Genomic DNA, 15,928 nt, shown 5'->3' with positions numbered 1-15,928 from the left:
CTGGAAATTCTAGTTGGAAAATCAACAGGTTGATTTATGTGCAGCAAACAGATACCAAAACAAAACAAAACAAAAGACAAACGAAATCCATTTCAGTTGTCACATGTGTTACATTTACATCCCTTATCTTCACGGCAGCTCTGATAGGTGCTGCGACAGAGGTCCCCAGGAGGCCCTTGTCCTTAATAAACCACCCTCACTCGGGGTGTTTAGCTGACCATGAACACATGGAATCCAGACCACATTCCCAAGCTTCCCTTGCAGGTGGTCTGGCCAGGGAGAGGTACTATGTGCACTTCCCTTAAAGGAAGGGGCATCATCTCTTTGTCCTTTCCACTGGGTGGAATGTCATCTGATATAGGAAGAGACTGTAGCTCTCATCTTGGGCTGGAGCTTGACAGTGGGGCATACCATACCATGCTGCCACCACTTGAAGCCTTGGTGAGAATGGGTTTCTGTGACATACACTAAGTTAATCCTAAAAAGTCCAGGTAGGAAGCATGAACTTCCATGCTCTGGGTAAAGAAACAAGAATACAAAGAGGCCAAGTGGCCCACTCGGCTGGTAGTAGTTGGACCTGAAGTGAAGGCCTCAACACAACTGCCCCAAAGGAGAGCTATGACCATCCCCCATCCCCCAACCCCCACAAATCAGGGAGAAGTGGGTAGCCAATTCTGTTCTTTAGGCTTTGGATGTATCCTCCAGACTATCTAATCTCCATTTTATTTCTTCCACAACTGTTTGCTGGTTGACCTTAATCAGGATTGGGGCAGGGCTGGACTGAGGTAGAAAGAGGCGGCTCCTCCAAAGGACTTTAAGGGACCTAGAAATGTGGATGAATGCACTTTGTCCATAAACGAAAGAACCACCCATTGGTTCCAAACCACAAGGGCAAACAATTGATTCTACTTTCCTCCTTCCTTGAACACACCCCAAAGGCCTTGGGCAGAAAGAGGCAGCCATTTCTTTTTCTGTAACTAAACCAAGTGGCATACATTTCACCTAATCCTGAAAAAGACAACAGAGATTTGCTTTGAGGAAAAGTTCTGGCTTTGTTATTATTATTTTTTTATTTTTATTTTTATTTTTAAATTTTAATTATTTATTCATGAGAGACACAGAGAGAGGCAGAGACACAGGCAGAGAGAGAAGCAGGCTCCTTGTGGGGAGCCCGCCGTGGGACTCCATCCCCGGACTGGGATCACACCCTGAGCCAAAGGCATATGCTCAACCACTGAGCCACTCAGGCGCCCCTTATTATTATTTTTTAATTTGAGTGGGAAGCTTAAGGAGCAGGAGGAGGAGAACCAGCAGTCCCTATGGCTCCTAACTCAAAGAAGTAAAGTCCAAAAGTACCCCCCTCATATGCAGTTACCTGTGGCTAAGCAGAGGATCCTCCTTCTGACATATAGTCAGAAGGTCATGGGGTGCCTGGGTGGCTCAGTCAGTTGAATGTCTGCCTTCAGCTCAGGTCATGATCTCAGGGTCTTGGGATCCAGCCCCACATCAGTGGGAAGCCCATTTCTCCCTCTCCCACTCCCCCTGTCCCTGCTTATGCTCTCTCTCTCTCTCCCTCTGTCAAATAAATAAATAAAATATTTTTTTAAAAAGTCACTAGTAGCCTAACACAGTGTCACATGCTTATGTCATTTACCTCACTTCCTCTCATCATGAAGGCATTTTATTTTCTCATGTCATTACAAGAAGGGTGAGTATAGGAGCATACAATATTTTAAGAGAGAGAGACCACATTCATGTAATTTTTATTATAGTATATTATTATAGTTGTCCTATTTTATTACTGTTGTCATTAATCTTTTATGTGCCTACTTTATAAATTAAACTTTATCATAGCTATGGATAGGAAAAAGCTTTGCATATATAGGCTTCGGTACTGGTTGTAGTCTTAGGCCTCCACTGGCGGTCTTGGAACGTATCCCCTGTGAATAAGGAGAGACTATTGTAAACATTTAGTGATGCCTTCAGCTACATGGGTTGGGCATTCTAAAGTGCTTAAGTCAGCCAGGTGGGAGCCATGATGAAATGGAGACAAAGCCCCACCTCAAGGTGCTCTCAGAGAGTTGGCATTTGAGAATTCAGGCCCACATCTGTTGTAGGAAACAAGATTTTTTTTTTTTAAGATTTTATTTATTTGAGAGAGAGAGAGAGCACATGTACGAGGGAGGAGGAGCAGTGGGAGAGGGAAAAGTAGACTCCCTGCTGAGCAGGGAGCCAGACAACACAGGGTTCCATCCCTGAGATTATGACTTGAGCTGAAGGCAGACACTTAACTGGCTGAGCCACCCAGTCATCCTCGCCCCTCCCTTTTTTTTTTAAAGGAATTCTCTTGACCTTAAAAAAAAAAAAAAAAAAAAAAAAAGAATTCTCTTGACCTTTTATTGTTGGCAACTAATGTGTTCATGGTTTTATCTCCAGTGCTTCACGGAGCCTGGAACATAAGAGGTGCTCAGTGGAATAACCAGATGAGTGAATTATAAATATTGCACATAACAATCCAATTAAAAAATGAGTGAAGCACTTGAATAGACTTTTTTCGAAAGAAGATATGTGGTCAACAAGCACATGAAATGCAAATGAAAGCCACAGTGAGCTACTACATTATACATACTCACTCGGAAGGCTCAAATAAAAAAACCCAAAATAACAAGTGCTGGTGAGCGTGTGGAGAAACTGGAACCCTTGTGCATTGCTGGTGGGAATGTAAAATGGTGCAGCCAATCTAGAAACCAGTTTGGTGCTTCCCCAAAAAGTTAAACATAGAGGTTACCAATGACCCAGCAATTCTGCTCCTAGGTAGCTACCCCAAAGAATTGAAAACAGGTGCTCCAATGCAGACTTGTACATAAATGTTCATAGCAGTACTATTTACAATAGCCAAAGATGAAAACAACCTATAAGTTCCAGCAATTAATGAATGGGTAAACAAAATGTGGAATATCCATACAATGGAATATTATTTGGCCATAAAAAGGAAATGAAGTATTGACATCCACTATAACATGGATGAACCTTGAAAATAATGGGCAGCCCGGTGGTTCAGTGGTTTAGTGCCGCCTTCAGCCCAGGGCCTGATCCTAGAGACCTGGGATCGAGTCCCACGTCAGGCTCCCTGCATGGAGCCTGCTTCTCCCTCTACCTGTGTCTCTGCCTCTCTGTCTTTCTCTGTATCTCTCATGAATAAATAAATAAAATCTTTAAAAAAAGAAAATATTATAAGCTAAAGAAACTAGACACAGAAAGACACATATGGTATAATTCCATGCATATAAAATATTGAGAATAAGCAAATCTATAGATTTAGAAAGTAGATTACATGGTTGCTTAGGGCTGCGGGGAGGGAAAGATACAGAGGTGATAACTAAGGGGGGTGGGGTTTCTCTTTGAGGTGAGGAAAATGTTCTAAAATTGACCATGGTGATGGTTGCACATATCCATGACTGTACTAAAAACTATTTAATTGTACAGTTAAAAAATGAATAATTTCACTCCTAAGTTTATATCCAACAGAATTCATGCATGTGCTCACCAAAAGACAGGTATGAGGATTTTTGTGTTGTCTTCAATATGGAAACTACTCAACCCCTCAACAGTAGAATGGATAAATACATGGTGATACGTTATTTTCAATGTTATATAGTAATGACAGCAAATAAATCATGATTATACCCAACAATATGAGTGAAACTCATAAAAAAATTAAAGAAGCCAAAAAGGAAAAGGTATATACTGTCTGGTTTCATTTCTATGTACAAAACAGGCAAAACTAATCTATGCTGTTGGAAATCAGGAGAGTAGCCAAATGGGTGCTAGTTATATGGGTGTGGACAGTTCATCAAAAATTCAACAAAGCACTTAAACTATGTGTCCTTTTCTGAACCTATGGTATGCTTCAATGCAAAATTTAAAAGAAAACTCTCCTAGGGATTAAACTAGTGTTGCTCTACTCATAATTCATAAACTAAATTTAGTGACAGATTGTGGCATCTATTTACCATTTTGTCACAAAAATAAAAGCAGCATGTGCCATTTCTGTGCAAAATCCATCCATACGTTAATAACTAATGCTGGGTAAGTCAACCAGACAACATCTGTTTGAGATCCCTGTCCCGGAAATTATTCAAAGAAAGAATCTCCTTTTTGAATGTAGCAGGGTTTTTCTTCCTGAGAACTCCAGCAGATGATAAAGCAGTGTATGTGTCCTCTGTACAATTCATGGTCCCACTGTGACTATTGGCCCAACCAATCTGTTTCATACATGGATGCATGTTCCCCAGGTTCAGGAGCACAGAGCAGCTCATGACACATTGCATGACACACATGGCTTCCTGGGTGCAAGGCTGTGATCCAGTAGGCAGCCCCCAACTGGAATACTAATGCTCTAGCAGGAAACCAGAGCCACCGGATAACCATCTGCCTTACAATGTCATTTTCAGGAATGTCTTTAATGATGAGTTAGGAGTGGGGGTGATTCTGATTTATGAAAAAGATGAGCACTATAAGTGGCAAAGGGCAGTAACGGTATATCTCCTGCAGGGTATGCTACCTGAAGGTAGAAGGAGAACATCAAGTACCTCGCCTTGCAAGGCTGTCTTGCTGGTTTTCTCAAGGAAATTGTCTTGAGTTGTTCTGTCCCTGTTTTATAGGAGGAGGGAGAGGTTAAGCAAATTATCCAAGATGCTGCAATACAAGTTGATTAAAATGCCTCATCATTCAATCACAAAGAGCATTTCCACAGAAATAAAACAAGTGGCATTGATGCATGAAACACAAATCTGCCACAAACTCAAGGACAAAGGACGATCTAGGAAAAGATGTTCGCGTCACAAATCAGAGCAAAACAACCATGAGGCATTTGTTTTCCAAGAGATCAGCAGAGCTGGAAAACACTGATATTATAATGTCTGCAAGTGGTGGCAAAAAACTATGGAGGGTGCGTGTGTGTGTGTGTGTGTGTGTGTGTCTAGTGTGTGGTGTATGGTGTATGTGTGTACCTGGAATGTGTCTGGATGTATGTGTCTGGTGTTTGGGATGTGTATGTGACTGATATGTGGTGTGTGTGGTGTATGGTGTGTGTATGTGGCATGTGGTGTGTGGCGCGTTGTGTGGTGTGAGTGGTGTGGTATGTATGGTGCGATGTGGCATGTATGTGTGTGTGGTGTGTGTGTGGTGCATATGTGCTGGTGTGTGTGTCTGGTGTGTGGTATGTGTGATATATGCATGTGGTATATGTGTATGGGGTGGGGGTGGGGGTATAAGTGGTATGGTATGTGTGGTGTGGTTGGCATGTGCATGTTGGTGTTTGTGTATGTGGTGTATGTGTGGTGTAGTGTATGTGTATGTGTTGCATTGTGCGGTGTGTGTGTGTGGTATGTTGCATGTGTGTGTAGTGTGTGGGTGTGGCATGGTGTGTGTGGTGTGTGTGTGGCATGTGTGTGTATTTACAGAAAGAGAAAGGGTGGATATGGAAGAAGGACCTAGTAAAAGAAGGACCTCTGAAAAGTAAGCAGCTGGTATTCCAAATTCAATCATTTTGGTCATTCATCTGGATTATTATACCACCGGGCCCAAGAGCTGTTATTTCAAAAATCACATATATATATATATATATATATATATATATATATATATATATTCAGTCTGTCTGATTCTGTAATAAACAAAGTCATTACAGGACAAAATATAACAAATCAGTTATCTGCCCAAACGAAAGATTGCTGTCTTTCTAGAGGAGTCTAAGTCTAATTTCAAAATTCCATGACAGGTATTGTTTTCAAAGAATACTCCAAGGCAATTCTGGAAAGCAGTTCATCCCTGCTACAGGAGCCAATTTGTGGAATCCTCAGCTCTGTGCAGCCAGTATGGGAGCTTATCCCAGGATAAAGACCAGGGGTTACTCAGCAGAGAGCCCATGGATTATAACGCTACCCTCAATATGGCCTAAATAAAGCTCCCTAACTAGAGAAGATTAATAACACGATTATTAATCTCAACATGAAAGCAAGAATGATTGATAATACAGAATGTTGGCAAGGATGTGAAGAAATGGGCCCGAGTATAAATTGGCACAAGGTTTTTTTTTTTTTAATTTTTATTTATTTATGATAGTCACACAGAGAGAGAGAGAGAGAGAGAGGCAGAGACACAGGCAGAGGGAGAAGCGGGCTCCATGTACCGGGAGCCCGACATGGGACTCGATCCCGGGTCTCCAGGATCGCGCCCCGGGCCAAAGGCAGGCGCCAAACCGCTGAGCCACCCAGGGATCCCTGGCACAAAGTTTTTAAAGGGTAGTAAGGATAAAACCCATAATACTGCTTATATTACAGGATCCCTCGCCGCTCCCTAGAGCTGGGACTTCCTGGGAGTTAAAGAGGGAAGCTGATTGCAAATCAAGAGGCATTTCTGTGTCAGCATTTCTGGCAAACTGCCTAAAGAAATCTCATAAGAAAAAGATCTAAAAAAAAAAAGAAAGAAAGAAAGAAAAAGATCTGAATCTTCAAGGACCCAGCAATTCGTACATGCAAATTCTTTTTGCACATTAATATCTAATTTGCATTAAATTTGGCTTTTGTGGGTTTTTTAAAATAAAGATGGCACCCCAAATTATACAAGCTTCAGAACCCCCAAGTCTGGATCCCTTCTGACTTAGTAATATCTATTAACATTTGAATGTGCATATCCTTTGGCCAGCCATTCCATCCTCAAAAACAAGCAACAAAAAAACGAACAAATGTCTAAAGGTATGAATAAAGACATTAATTGCTGCTTAGCAAAGAATTGAGAAAAATACTTTATTTCTAGAAGCAAGGGATTAGATAAAGTACAGGGCATCTGCACAAAGGAACCCTATGCCATTAAACATTTTTAAAAATGAAGATACTCTCTATATTTACCTCTATGGAAAATGTCTGATACATTTTAGGTAAAAAGCACATTTCAGGACAATGTGAACTGACATTTACTGATGTATCCTCATGCAGGTTCTCTTCTACACTCTCCACACGTATGATCTCTTGTGATCTTCAGAGGCACTCCCTGACCAAAGTACATACTCACTTTCACATGGGAATGAAACTCAAAGAAATACCAATAAATGGCCAAGCTGGTATTCAAATCCAGGACTTCCAAGGCCTCCATACAATACAAAGTGAATCTCTGTAGAGCCCTATGGCTCAAAGATGGCTTCCACATGTGTGTTAGATGACTATCAGTCTTGGAGCACCTTTACAAGGATTATTCTTTTTTTATGAATGAGGAAGCAAGAGGTTTATTTTCTCATGGTTCCAAATCTGGTGGGTGGAAAACCCTGGACCCCTATCTGTGTGTATTTTTAAACAGCCTTCCCTGAGGGACCTATGGAGTCAGAAGCAGCAAACCTGTGGCCCTCTGAGTGCCACAGGTACATGGAGAAGTATCCCCACTTGGCCCCCACCTCCCAGACCTCCAGCACACACTGATCCTTTTCTGTGATTTATTTGTGGCAACTGATTCACCTTCACTGCTTCTGATCTTACCAACCTGTTCTCATGTTCCAGCTCCCTCTTCCTGGCGCCAACCACAGTGGCTTTGCCCCATAACTGTAGAGGCAGTTTCTTGATGATACCAAGCTGGAAAGCCTTCTGCCCCAGTGTTGGCCCTGCTGCCTGGTTTGGGGAATTCCCATGGCATTCTAGACATTCCAGGGCTGGTGACTACAGTCAGGGCTACAGGCTACCATGGGCACCCAGGATCACACAGTCCTGACAGGGTCAGAGCTGGGTCCTAGAGGAGTCTGTGGAGGCAGGTACAATTGGGGCATGTGAGTAAACAGGTCTGCAGAGTCCACTTGGGGAAGAAACCCTTTTGCCTCCTATTACTCATTACCTTCTGGGAGGAGGTGAACAAGAGGCTTGAAGCTGGATCCTGTCCTTGCTGGAGGCAGGAATTAGCCAGGTTACCCTGGGCAAAACTCTTAATCCTTTCAGAAGCCACCAACCAGGGAGTATAACAAGATATGAGGGCTCCAGGGAACTGCAGGGACACCCCCCAAGCTGAGGCAGACCCCTGCTCTCCTGGGCAAGGTGCCATGGCAGCAAGAAATGCCAGCAAGAAAGCTTTAGAAATGAAATTGAAAGCAATAGCCTGTTTTTGTTCCAAGTCATGGACTGGCCTCTGCCCTTCCCCCCTACCACCCCCCCCCACACACAGGCATTTGATGCCAGGCTGGTCCCCGGGCCCTAAGAAAGACATAAATCATCAACAAAGCTGAATGACAAGCAGCTGCCTGGGTTTACAACTTTCATTTTGTATGTTAGAGACCAAGGATTCATATTTAGCTCAGATTTAAAGCAAACAAACTCACAAATCCATAAGGACAAGTGATCTAACATAATAAATGGGCCAAGAAGTATGAACAGAAAATTCACAGAAGACATTGCAAAAGAGCCCAGTCTCACTGTTAATCAGGGAAATGTTCATTCAGCCCACAGTGAGGTATGCTTTGGCCTCTATCAGAGGAGCAAATGTTTTAATGTTCACTCTGCAACACTGAGCATTTGCGAGGATGTGGGGACACAGGACTTTCGGTGACTACTGGTGGTCACCGTGCCACATTCTCTCCAGGATAATTTCAAAAAAACCTGGAAATGGCAACCCTTTAACACAGCAATTGCATTGCTAGAGACATAGTTATATGGTGGAAAAAGAATATAGATCTATAGTGTCAGTGTAAATAGATCTTTAAAATGTACTATTGAGGGACACCTGGGTGGCTCAGCGATTGAGCATCTGCCTTCAGCTTAAAAGCAAAAAACCCACTTAGACACGACATGCATTCAATTTATGACATTGGCTCTCAGTGACAGTCGGACTGTAGGATGGCTATAAAAGGGACTTGAACTTGATCCCTATTGTTTTATTTCTCTTACTTATAATTTTCTGTAACAAGTATGGCTATATGTTAATTTGGAGTGGTAGATACTTGGGGTTCATTATTTTATCCTGTGGTTGTGGTTAATTTTTTTTCCATATGAAATATTTAAGAAGGAAAATATAAGGGATGCCTGGGTGGCTTAGCGGTTGAGCATCTGCCTTCAGCTCAGGGTATGATCCCAGAGTCCCAGGATCGAGTGCCACATTGGGTTCCCCACAGGGAGCCTGCTTCTCCCTCTGCCTGTGTCTCTGCCTCTCTCTCTCTCTCTCTTTCTCTCTCTCTTTCTCTGTGTCTTTCATGAATAAATAAATAAAATCTTTAAAAAAAGAAGGAAAATACAAGAGGGTTGATGAACTCCTTCTTGGTGCCCTTCTTGGGAGTTCATATGATGAAACATTTGAATGCAAACATTCAAATGATGCACCATAGAGAGAGGGAGACTCCATGGTTCTATCACGTGAAAGGCTGGGTCACGACCAACATTTATGCAATGAGAAAGAGCCCTGGTCTCTCTCTGAAGTTCACGTGCTCTACTCACAAGCAAGCCTCCTTCCACAGTGAACACATTCCCTCTTGTAGGAGACACAGTTGTAGTGAAATGTGCCAGTGCACATTTATGCCAGTGACAACATACAGCTATTGTTCAAGAAAATAGCTTGTATGAGCTGATTCAGAACATTTGCTCCTTGACGGGATCACAAAGTTACCTATGAGGTTAGCTTACGACCTTAGCTTTCTAGAGACAAAACCCTCAATGTTTCTGTTCACTTGGAGGATGAGAGAGAATTACAAGGTGTCAGGCAGTTAGGAGGAGTTTGTAATGGTTCTAGCACAAGAGAGACTTCCTGTGAGTCTGAAGGCTTCATACTTCAATCACAGCACTCTTGAATTAGGAGATCAGGCTCAAAGCCCAGCCTCCTTAGGAATCACAGAATGTCTGCAGAAATGTAGAGTGCTTCTTGTCCGAGTGGCCTATTTTACAAACAAGCCAAGGGGCAGAGACATTGAGTGACTTGCCTGAAGCCTTACTGAAAGGGAAGTGGTAGGGCTGGGATTCACTCTCTTGTCATCTGATTCCCACAGTGAGAAACACAAACACACCAGCAAGGTTTCACAAGACAGGATTTGTAAGCTAGAAACACAGCTTGCTTATGTCTGAAGCAAGAAATCTTATTGGGCAGAATTATGGGGTACCTGTCATGTATAAGGACACTCCCCTAGCAAGGCCTATTCAAGATATGAAATCATGCCCTGTACCTTGGTTTGCTCAACATATGATAAACAAACAAACAAACAAACAAACAAAAATTGTGAGCACAGGCATGTTACATATCTGGAGCAGCCCAGCTAGGTATAGGCAATTGCCCTGCCAGAACTGTCTCCCACCTACTCTCCATACAAAGTTACTAAACTGTGGGCCTTAAAGTCATTGCAGGAATGCACAAACCCATTGTTACCAAGCACTACCTGTATAATAATAGCTCATCACTGTAATGAGTTGAAGATCTCTTTAGTATCAGGCTGTTGAGTTAAAAATTTTCTTTTTTTTTTAAGTTTTTTATTTATTTATTCATGAGAGGCACAGAGAGAGAGAGAGGCAGAGACACAGGCAGAGGGAGAAGCAGGCTCCATGTAGGGAGCCCTACACGGGACTTGATCCTAGGCCTCCAGGATCAGGCCCTGGGCTGAAGGCAGCGCTAAACCGCTAAGCCACTGGGACTGCCCGAGTTAAAAATTTTCTTAACATCACCTTATTAAACTCTCAAAAATAGGATTAAGGTCAGGTTCAATTTAGCCCCAAAGCTACCAGCTAAAATGATTCACTTGAACCCAATCTGCTTGGCTTCAAAGTTTCGGCCTATAGATCGAATAAATTAAATGTGGGGGAGGCTGGGAGGGCTTGATATGCAGGATTCAAAAGAGTTCAAGTACAGGCAGTTTTATGCAAGGATATGGGCTTCATAGATTCAGTTTCAAACTCCAGCCTCATCAGAAAGTCTTTCCCAGTCCCATTCCCACTAATTAGATTCTTCCCTGCTTTGATTGCCATCCTCCAAGGGATTGCAGCACCTTTTCTGCCTTGTATGAGAGAGTCTATAATCTTCCTCTGTGGATCCGTTTTAGGCAAAGAACTCAGTAAAAACAAGGCCATTCATTTTTATACTCCCTCTCTAGCCTCCAAAGGAGATCGCACATCTATTGCATGAAGTCAGCAAGAAGGGTAACCAAAACTGATGCTTACCATTCACTGGTTACAATATCCAAGTTTGTAGTTTATTTTCCATTGTTACATTTAGACTGGAGGATCCCCAGTGTAATGCGTAGGGATATTATTACCAGATGGCTTGTTAATCATCTTTGGGGAATTATTGGAAGAGTCTATTTTTTCTAATTACTATGGTTTCCAACAAAAACACTTCTTGGCTTAATGCAATCCCCTCATATAGGGACAACATTTTATAGTTTCTGATACTCGTCCCACCTAATTATAGCCATTCATCTAGAGGGTTGCCCATGAAGTTCAATTACCCCTTTGCCCTACTATCAGCATGGAGTCACTGGAGCTCCAGTTCTGAATATCATTCCTAATTCTGAAGGCTTAAGCCAATGTTCTGTCCTCTGCTCTGAGTGGTCCCAACACCCAAGATACAACTGTGAGGCAGCCCCAGGCCAGCTTCAGTGGGCTGGAGGAATCTGGCTCACTTCAGGTTCATCAAGGAATCTTCCGTCCAAGGCTCCCTGAAGCCCTATACTAGCCCATCCATCTTCCTTGGGGAAAGGGATGTGTTGACAAGGGGAAGGAGCTGGTGGTTCAGGAGATCTGGTGAACAATAAGAGAGCCTCTTCTTTCTTTCTGGGGAAAAAGGTTTTAAATAACCCCAACTTTGATGGAGAGGGAAATGTCTGGCAGATCCCAGATCTGGACTTGTGGCTGGGCAGAGGCTACCATCTTGGCAACTGGATAAAAGGAAGAACCGGGAACAAGAAGGAAACCACTGACAAGGAGTCTCTTCTTTCTTTTGTTGTTTGTTTGTTTACTTATTTGAGAGATAGAGAGCTCACACGCCTGCACATGCACACATATACCTGAGCAGGGAGACAGGCAGAGAATCCTCAAGCAGACTCCTTGCTTAGCATGGAGCCCAAAGTGGAGGCTTATGGTATGGGGCTCCCTCCCAGGACCCAGAGATCATGACCTGAACTGAAATAAAGAGTCATATGCTTAACTGACCGAGCCACCCAGGCACTCCTTTTCTACTTTTAAATCAGTTGGAATTCCTACCCACACACCATTTGAAGGTCTCAGGGACCAGACCAGCCCCAAAGGAAAGGCTGAACAGAGCCAAGACTGTCAATCCAGCAAGTAGGTAGCATTAATGACAAACTCACCAGGCTCAGGGGTTAGGTAATGCCCTCCAGGTCACACGGTCAGTAGGTGGAGAATCCAAGGCTATAAATTACCCCAAAGCAGTCTGGCTTCAAAGTTCTTATTCTTTCCTAACAGGCAAAACTAAGGATCTAATATGTAATAGGCCTGCAGGGGGGTGGGTGGGGGGGCGCTACAGGGCAGAGAAGCAGGCTTTATGTGTAACTAGATCAGAAGAAGCAGAAAACAGAAGTCCAAGAGCTTTCCATATCATTATGCTTGGAACACGAGTAGTGATCATGTGACTTCTCTTTTCCCCCACTGGGACTTCAAGTCTCTGGAAGACTGGGTTCTTCAGCTTCTATATCCATAGCACCCACCAGGTAATTGACATGACATAGGTACTCAGGAATGTCTGTTGAATGCTTAAGACTCTTGAGGGTTTCTGAAGGGGAAAGAAGGAGTGAAATCAGGCCAAATAGAAAAGGGTTCAAGCGCAAGGGAATGAAAGGATGGGGAAGGAATTAGGCCAAATGCTCAGGAAACCTTCTCTCTGGATAGATAGATCTCCTCCTGGTTACAGAGGCAGAATTTCTCTGAGACCTGGTGCCCATAACCTGAGATTGTATGTAGGCCTGTACCGGGTCATGCTGTTTACACACAAAGATGTCAAAGGTCAGGAATGTTACTATGTGATCAGAAGTGGCCTGATTTAGCATCATGAAACATGGATGCTTTTAGGAGTAACTTCGCTGGGGCGCCTGGGTGGCACAGTTGGTTAAGCAACAGCCTTCGGCTCAGGTCATGATTCCCGGGTCCTGGGATTGAGCCCCGTGTCTTTGGGCTCCTTGCTCAGTGGGGAATCTGCTTCTCCCCCTCTCTGTGCTGTTCCCTCTGCCTGTGCTCTCTCAATCTCCCTGTGTCAAGTAAATAAATAAAATCTAAAAAAAAAAAAAAGGAGTAACTTTCCTAAGGGTCCTCACATTGTAATAGGGCCCTCATTGAAGAGTCTAGAGGTGGGGCTTGGAGGCCCAGGTTAGCCACTGCAGAACGTGCCTAGGGAGGCACAGTCCCATCTACTGATCAGCCTTGAGCCACCAGGTTTTCTCAGAAAACCAGGCATAGCCATCTTAAAGCATTGCATGCATTCTAGTTTTTGGGAACTAGCAAGTTCAAAACACTGCAAAACGTTGTGATCTTGGAGTTTAGCCAAAAGAGGAATTTGCAGTTTCCTCCAATTCCACCCCCCACCCCATCCTATTTTTGTTAACTAAACAGTTCTCTCCAGAGGAGAAGCCCCTTTGTTCTCCTCCCCACTTAATTCCTGGCCCATCTGGGTGGCAGGGCACGTTCAGTGGTGCCCAGACTTATCCTCTCTGACTGCTGAAGATAACCATCACAGATAACATCAGTGGGAGCCCAGCTGTTTAAGCAACCAGCACATGTTCACATTTGCAATCTTATAGGGAGATAGCAGCACTGCTAGGAGCCAGCAAAGTTACTGGGAAAGGGCACCTGCCAGGCCCCATCCCACTTTTTGCACTGAGGACAGAAGAAAATAGGCCCAGCAGGTACTAAGGTTCGAAAGCAGAGTTCGTCAGCATGTAATGAGGAGAGGGGAGACCGCTAAGCTTAGCGGCCTTCCTTGCAAGACAGGCCGAAGATGCGTGAGTGCATCCCTGAAGGGAGTCCAGCTCAGAGACAGTGTTCTGAAGCTAGAGCCTTACCCCTGCCCCTCTTTCTTGGGCTAGACCGCCAAAGGCCTACATTCCTGGTCCTCTGTGTGCTCATGAATGGCAAGGACTAGGAGTCCTGGATCTGAACGCAGAGTCAGTGCAGGGTCACTGCCAGCCACCAGCTGCAGCCTCAGTCTGCAGGAGCCAGGCCAGTATTTCCTGTTGCCTAGGCGCTGGGTGCGGAGTATCTGCTCCCCAGCGCGTGCCATCCAGAGGTGCGGCAGCCTCGGGCCTGCCAGCCAGAGTAGGATCGGCCCCTAAGCAAGCTCTGCAGGACCCCTCCCTCCCCCAAACTCCCCTGGAGGGGTGGGTAGGTCTGGGTCGTTCGCCTCTTCCCCGGGCAGCCTACCTGAAGGGGCGGACGCCCTGCAATCTCGCTTCCTGCCAACCCCGGGCCAGGACGGTGCGGGCCCCCAGCGCCCCTGGGGTCCCGGCACACAGCCTCCCGAGGCGCAGCATCCCGACGTAGATGGCCAGGGCTCTCTGCGCGCGTCCCGGCCCCGAGGAAACTTTTAAAGTGAGCCGAGGCGGGGCGAGCCGAGCAGGCGGGGAGGCGGGGAGGGTTGCCTCTGCCTATGGGGTGCGGAGGACTCTGTCCGGCAGAGCGGGGCGGGGCGAGGCGTGGAGGAAGCGGCTACGCGCGCGGGGCCACCTTCCCTTCGTCCCCGCGGCCCTCCCCTCCCACCCACAAGACGTGCAGGGGGTTTCCCTCCGGATCTGAAGGCCCCGGCCACAGTCCAAGGACAGGCTCGCGTCCCGACCACTAGGGGCCTAGGTTTGAGGGCGCCAAGAGTTTGTTGATTTCGTAGAGGGGGGTTGAAGGCCGGAGGCCAAGCTTGGACGCGTCCATCCCCCAAGGCCAGTTTAGCGCGCGGGTCATGGACTGCTTTCCCGACCTCCCCAGGTTGCGAGCCGGAGCCAAGGGAGCCGGCACAAAGTGTCCTCGAGGCGTGCCAGATGGAGCAGAGGACCCGCGGTGGGTGGGGAGGTGGCCAGGACAAGAGTGCCGTGGGCGAGCCCCCTCGGGGCCAGGAGTCAGCTAAAGGGATGCTAGTCCGTACCCCCGTCTCCCACGGGCAGCCTCCCACCCTGGGCCTCTGCCTTGACCATTGCAGTGCATCGTGTAAGGTGGCATCAGGTACTGGAACCTGTGCTTCTCATCCCCCACCTGCCAGAGCTATTTCCAGCCTAGGACACAATTCTATGCCCCGCCAGAGGCATGAATACAAAGCAGCTGTACAGAGGCTCAATCCACCGTGCCTGTTCCAGCTCTGGTCCTGACTAGGAAAGGTGGCACTGGCACCAGAAAGTGGCACACCTGTCAGTTTCACACGCTCTTGCCATTTCCTCCAAAGGAGAAGGAGGAGAGCAATGGGAGGAAGGCCTTGGCCAAGAGATTTCCCCTTTCCAAATACAAATCAAAACCACAGTGAGATACCACCTCACACCAGTGAGAATGGGGAAAATTAACAAGGTAGGAAACCACAAATGTTGGAGAGCATGCGGAGAAAAGGGAACCCTCTTACACTGTTGGTGGGAATGTGAACTGGTGCAGCCACCCTGGAAAACTGTGTGGAGGTTCCTCAAATAGACCTGCCCTACAACCCAGCAATTGCACTGTTGGGGATTTACCCCAAAGATACAGATGCAATGAAACGCCGGGACACCTGCACCCCAATGTTTATAGCAGCAATGTCCACAATAGCCAAACTGTGGAAGGAGCCTCAGTGTCCATCGAAAGATGAATGGATAAAGAAGATGTGGTGTATGTATACAATGGAATATTACTCAGCTATTAGAAATGACAAATACCCACCATTTGCTTCAACGTGGATGGAACTGGAGGGTATTATGCTGAGTGAAATGAGTCAATCAGAGAAGGACAAACATTATATG

The 15,928-nt window shown here is 45.4% G+C and overlaps 1 protein-coding gene across 1 annotated transcript in view; it reads right to left on the bottom strand.

Annotated features, from left to right (window-relative positions):
• Nucleotides 1-14,882, bottom strand: part of ACSF2 (acyl-CoA synthetase family member 2) — a 29,412-nt gene extending 14,530 nt beyond the window's left edge. Inside the window, exons 1-2 of the mRNA XM_038546033.1 lie at nt 14,820-14,882; nt 14,382-14,605 (exon numbers count right to left, since the gene is read on the bottom strand). Coding sequence (XP_038401961.1) covers nt 14,382-14,605; nt 14,820-14,882 — 287 coding nt within the window. The remainder of the gene's footprint in view (nt 1-14,381; nt 14,606-14,819) is intronic.
• Nucleotides 14,883-15,928: the final 1,046 nt, after the last annotated feature.

Source organism: Canis lupus, chromosome 9 (assembly GCF_011100685.1).
Source record: "Canis lupus familiaris isolate Mischka breed German Shepherd chromosome 9, alternate assembly UU_Cfam_GSD_1.0, whole genome shotgun sequence".
NCBI lineage: Eukaryota > Metazoa > Chordata > Mammalia > Carnivora > Canidae > Canis > Canis lupus.
Note: the sequence above shows the minus strand (reverse complement) of the source record. Positions and strands in the feature narration are given on the sequence as shown.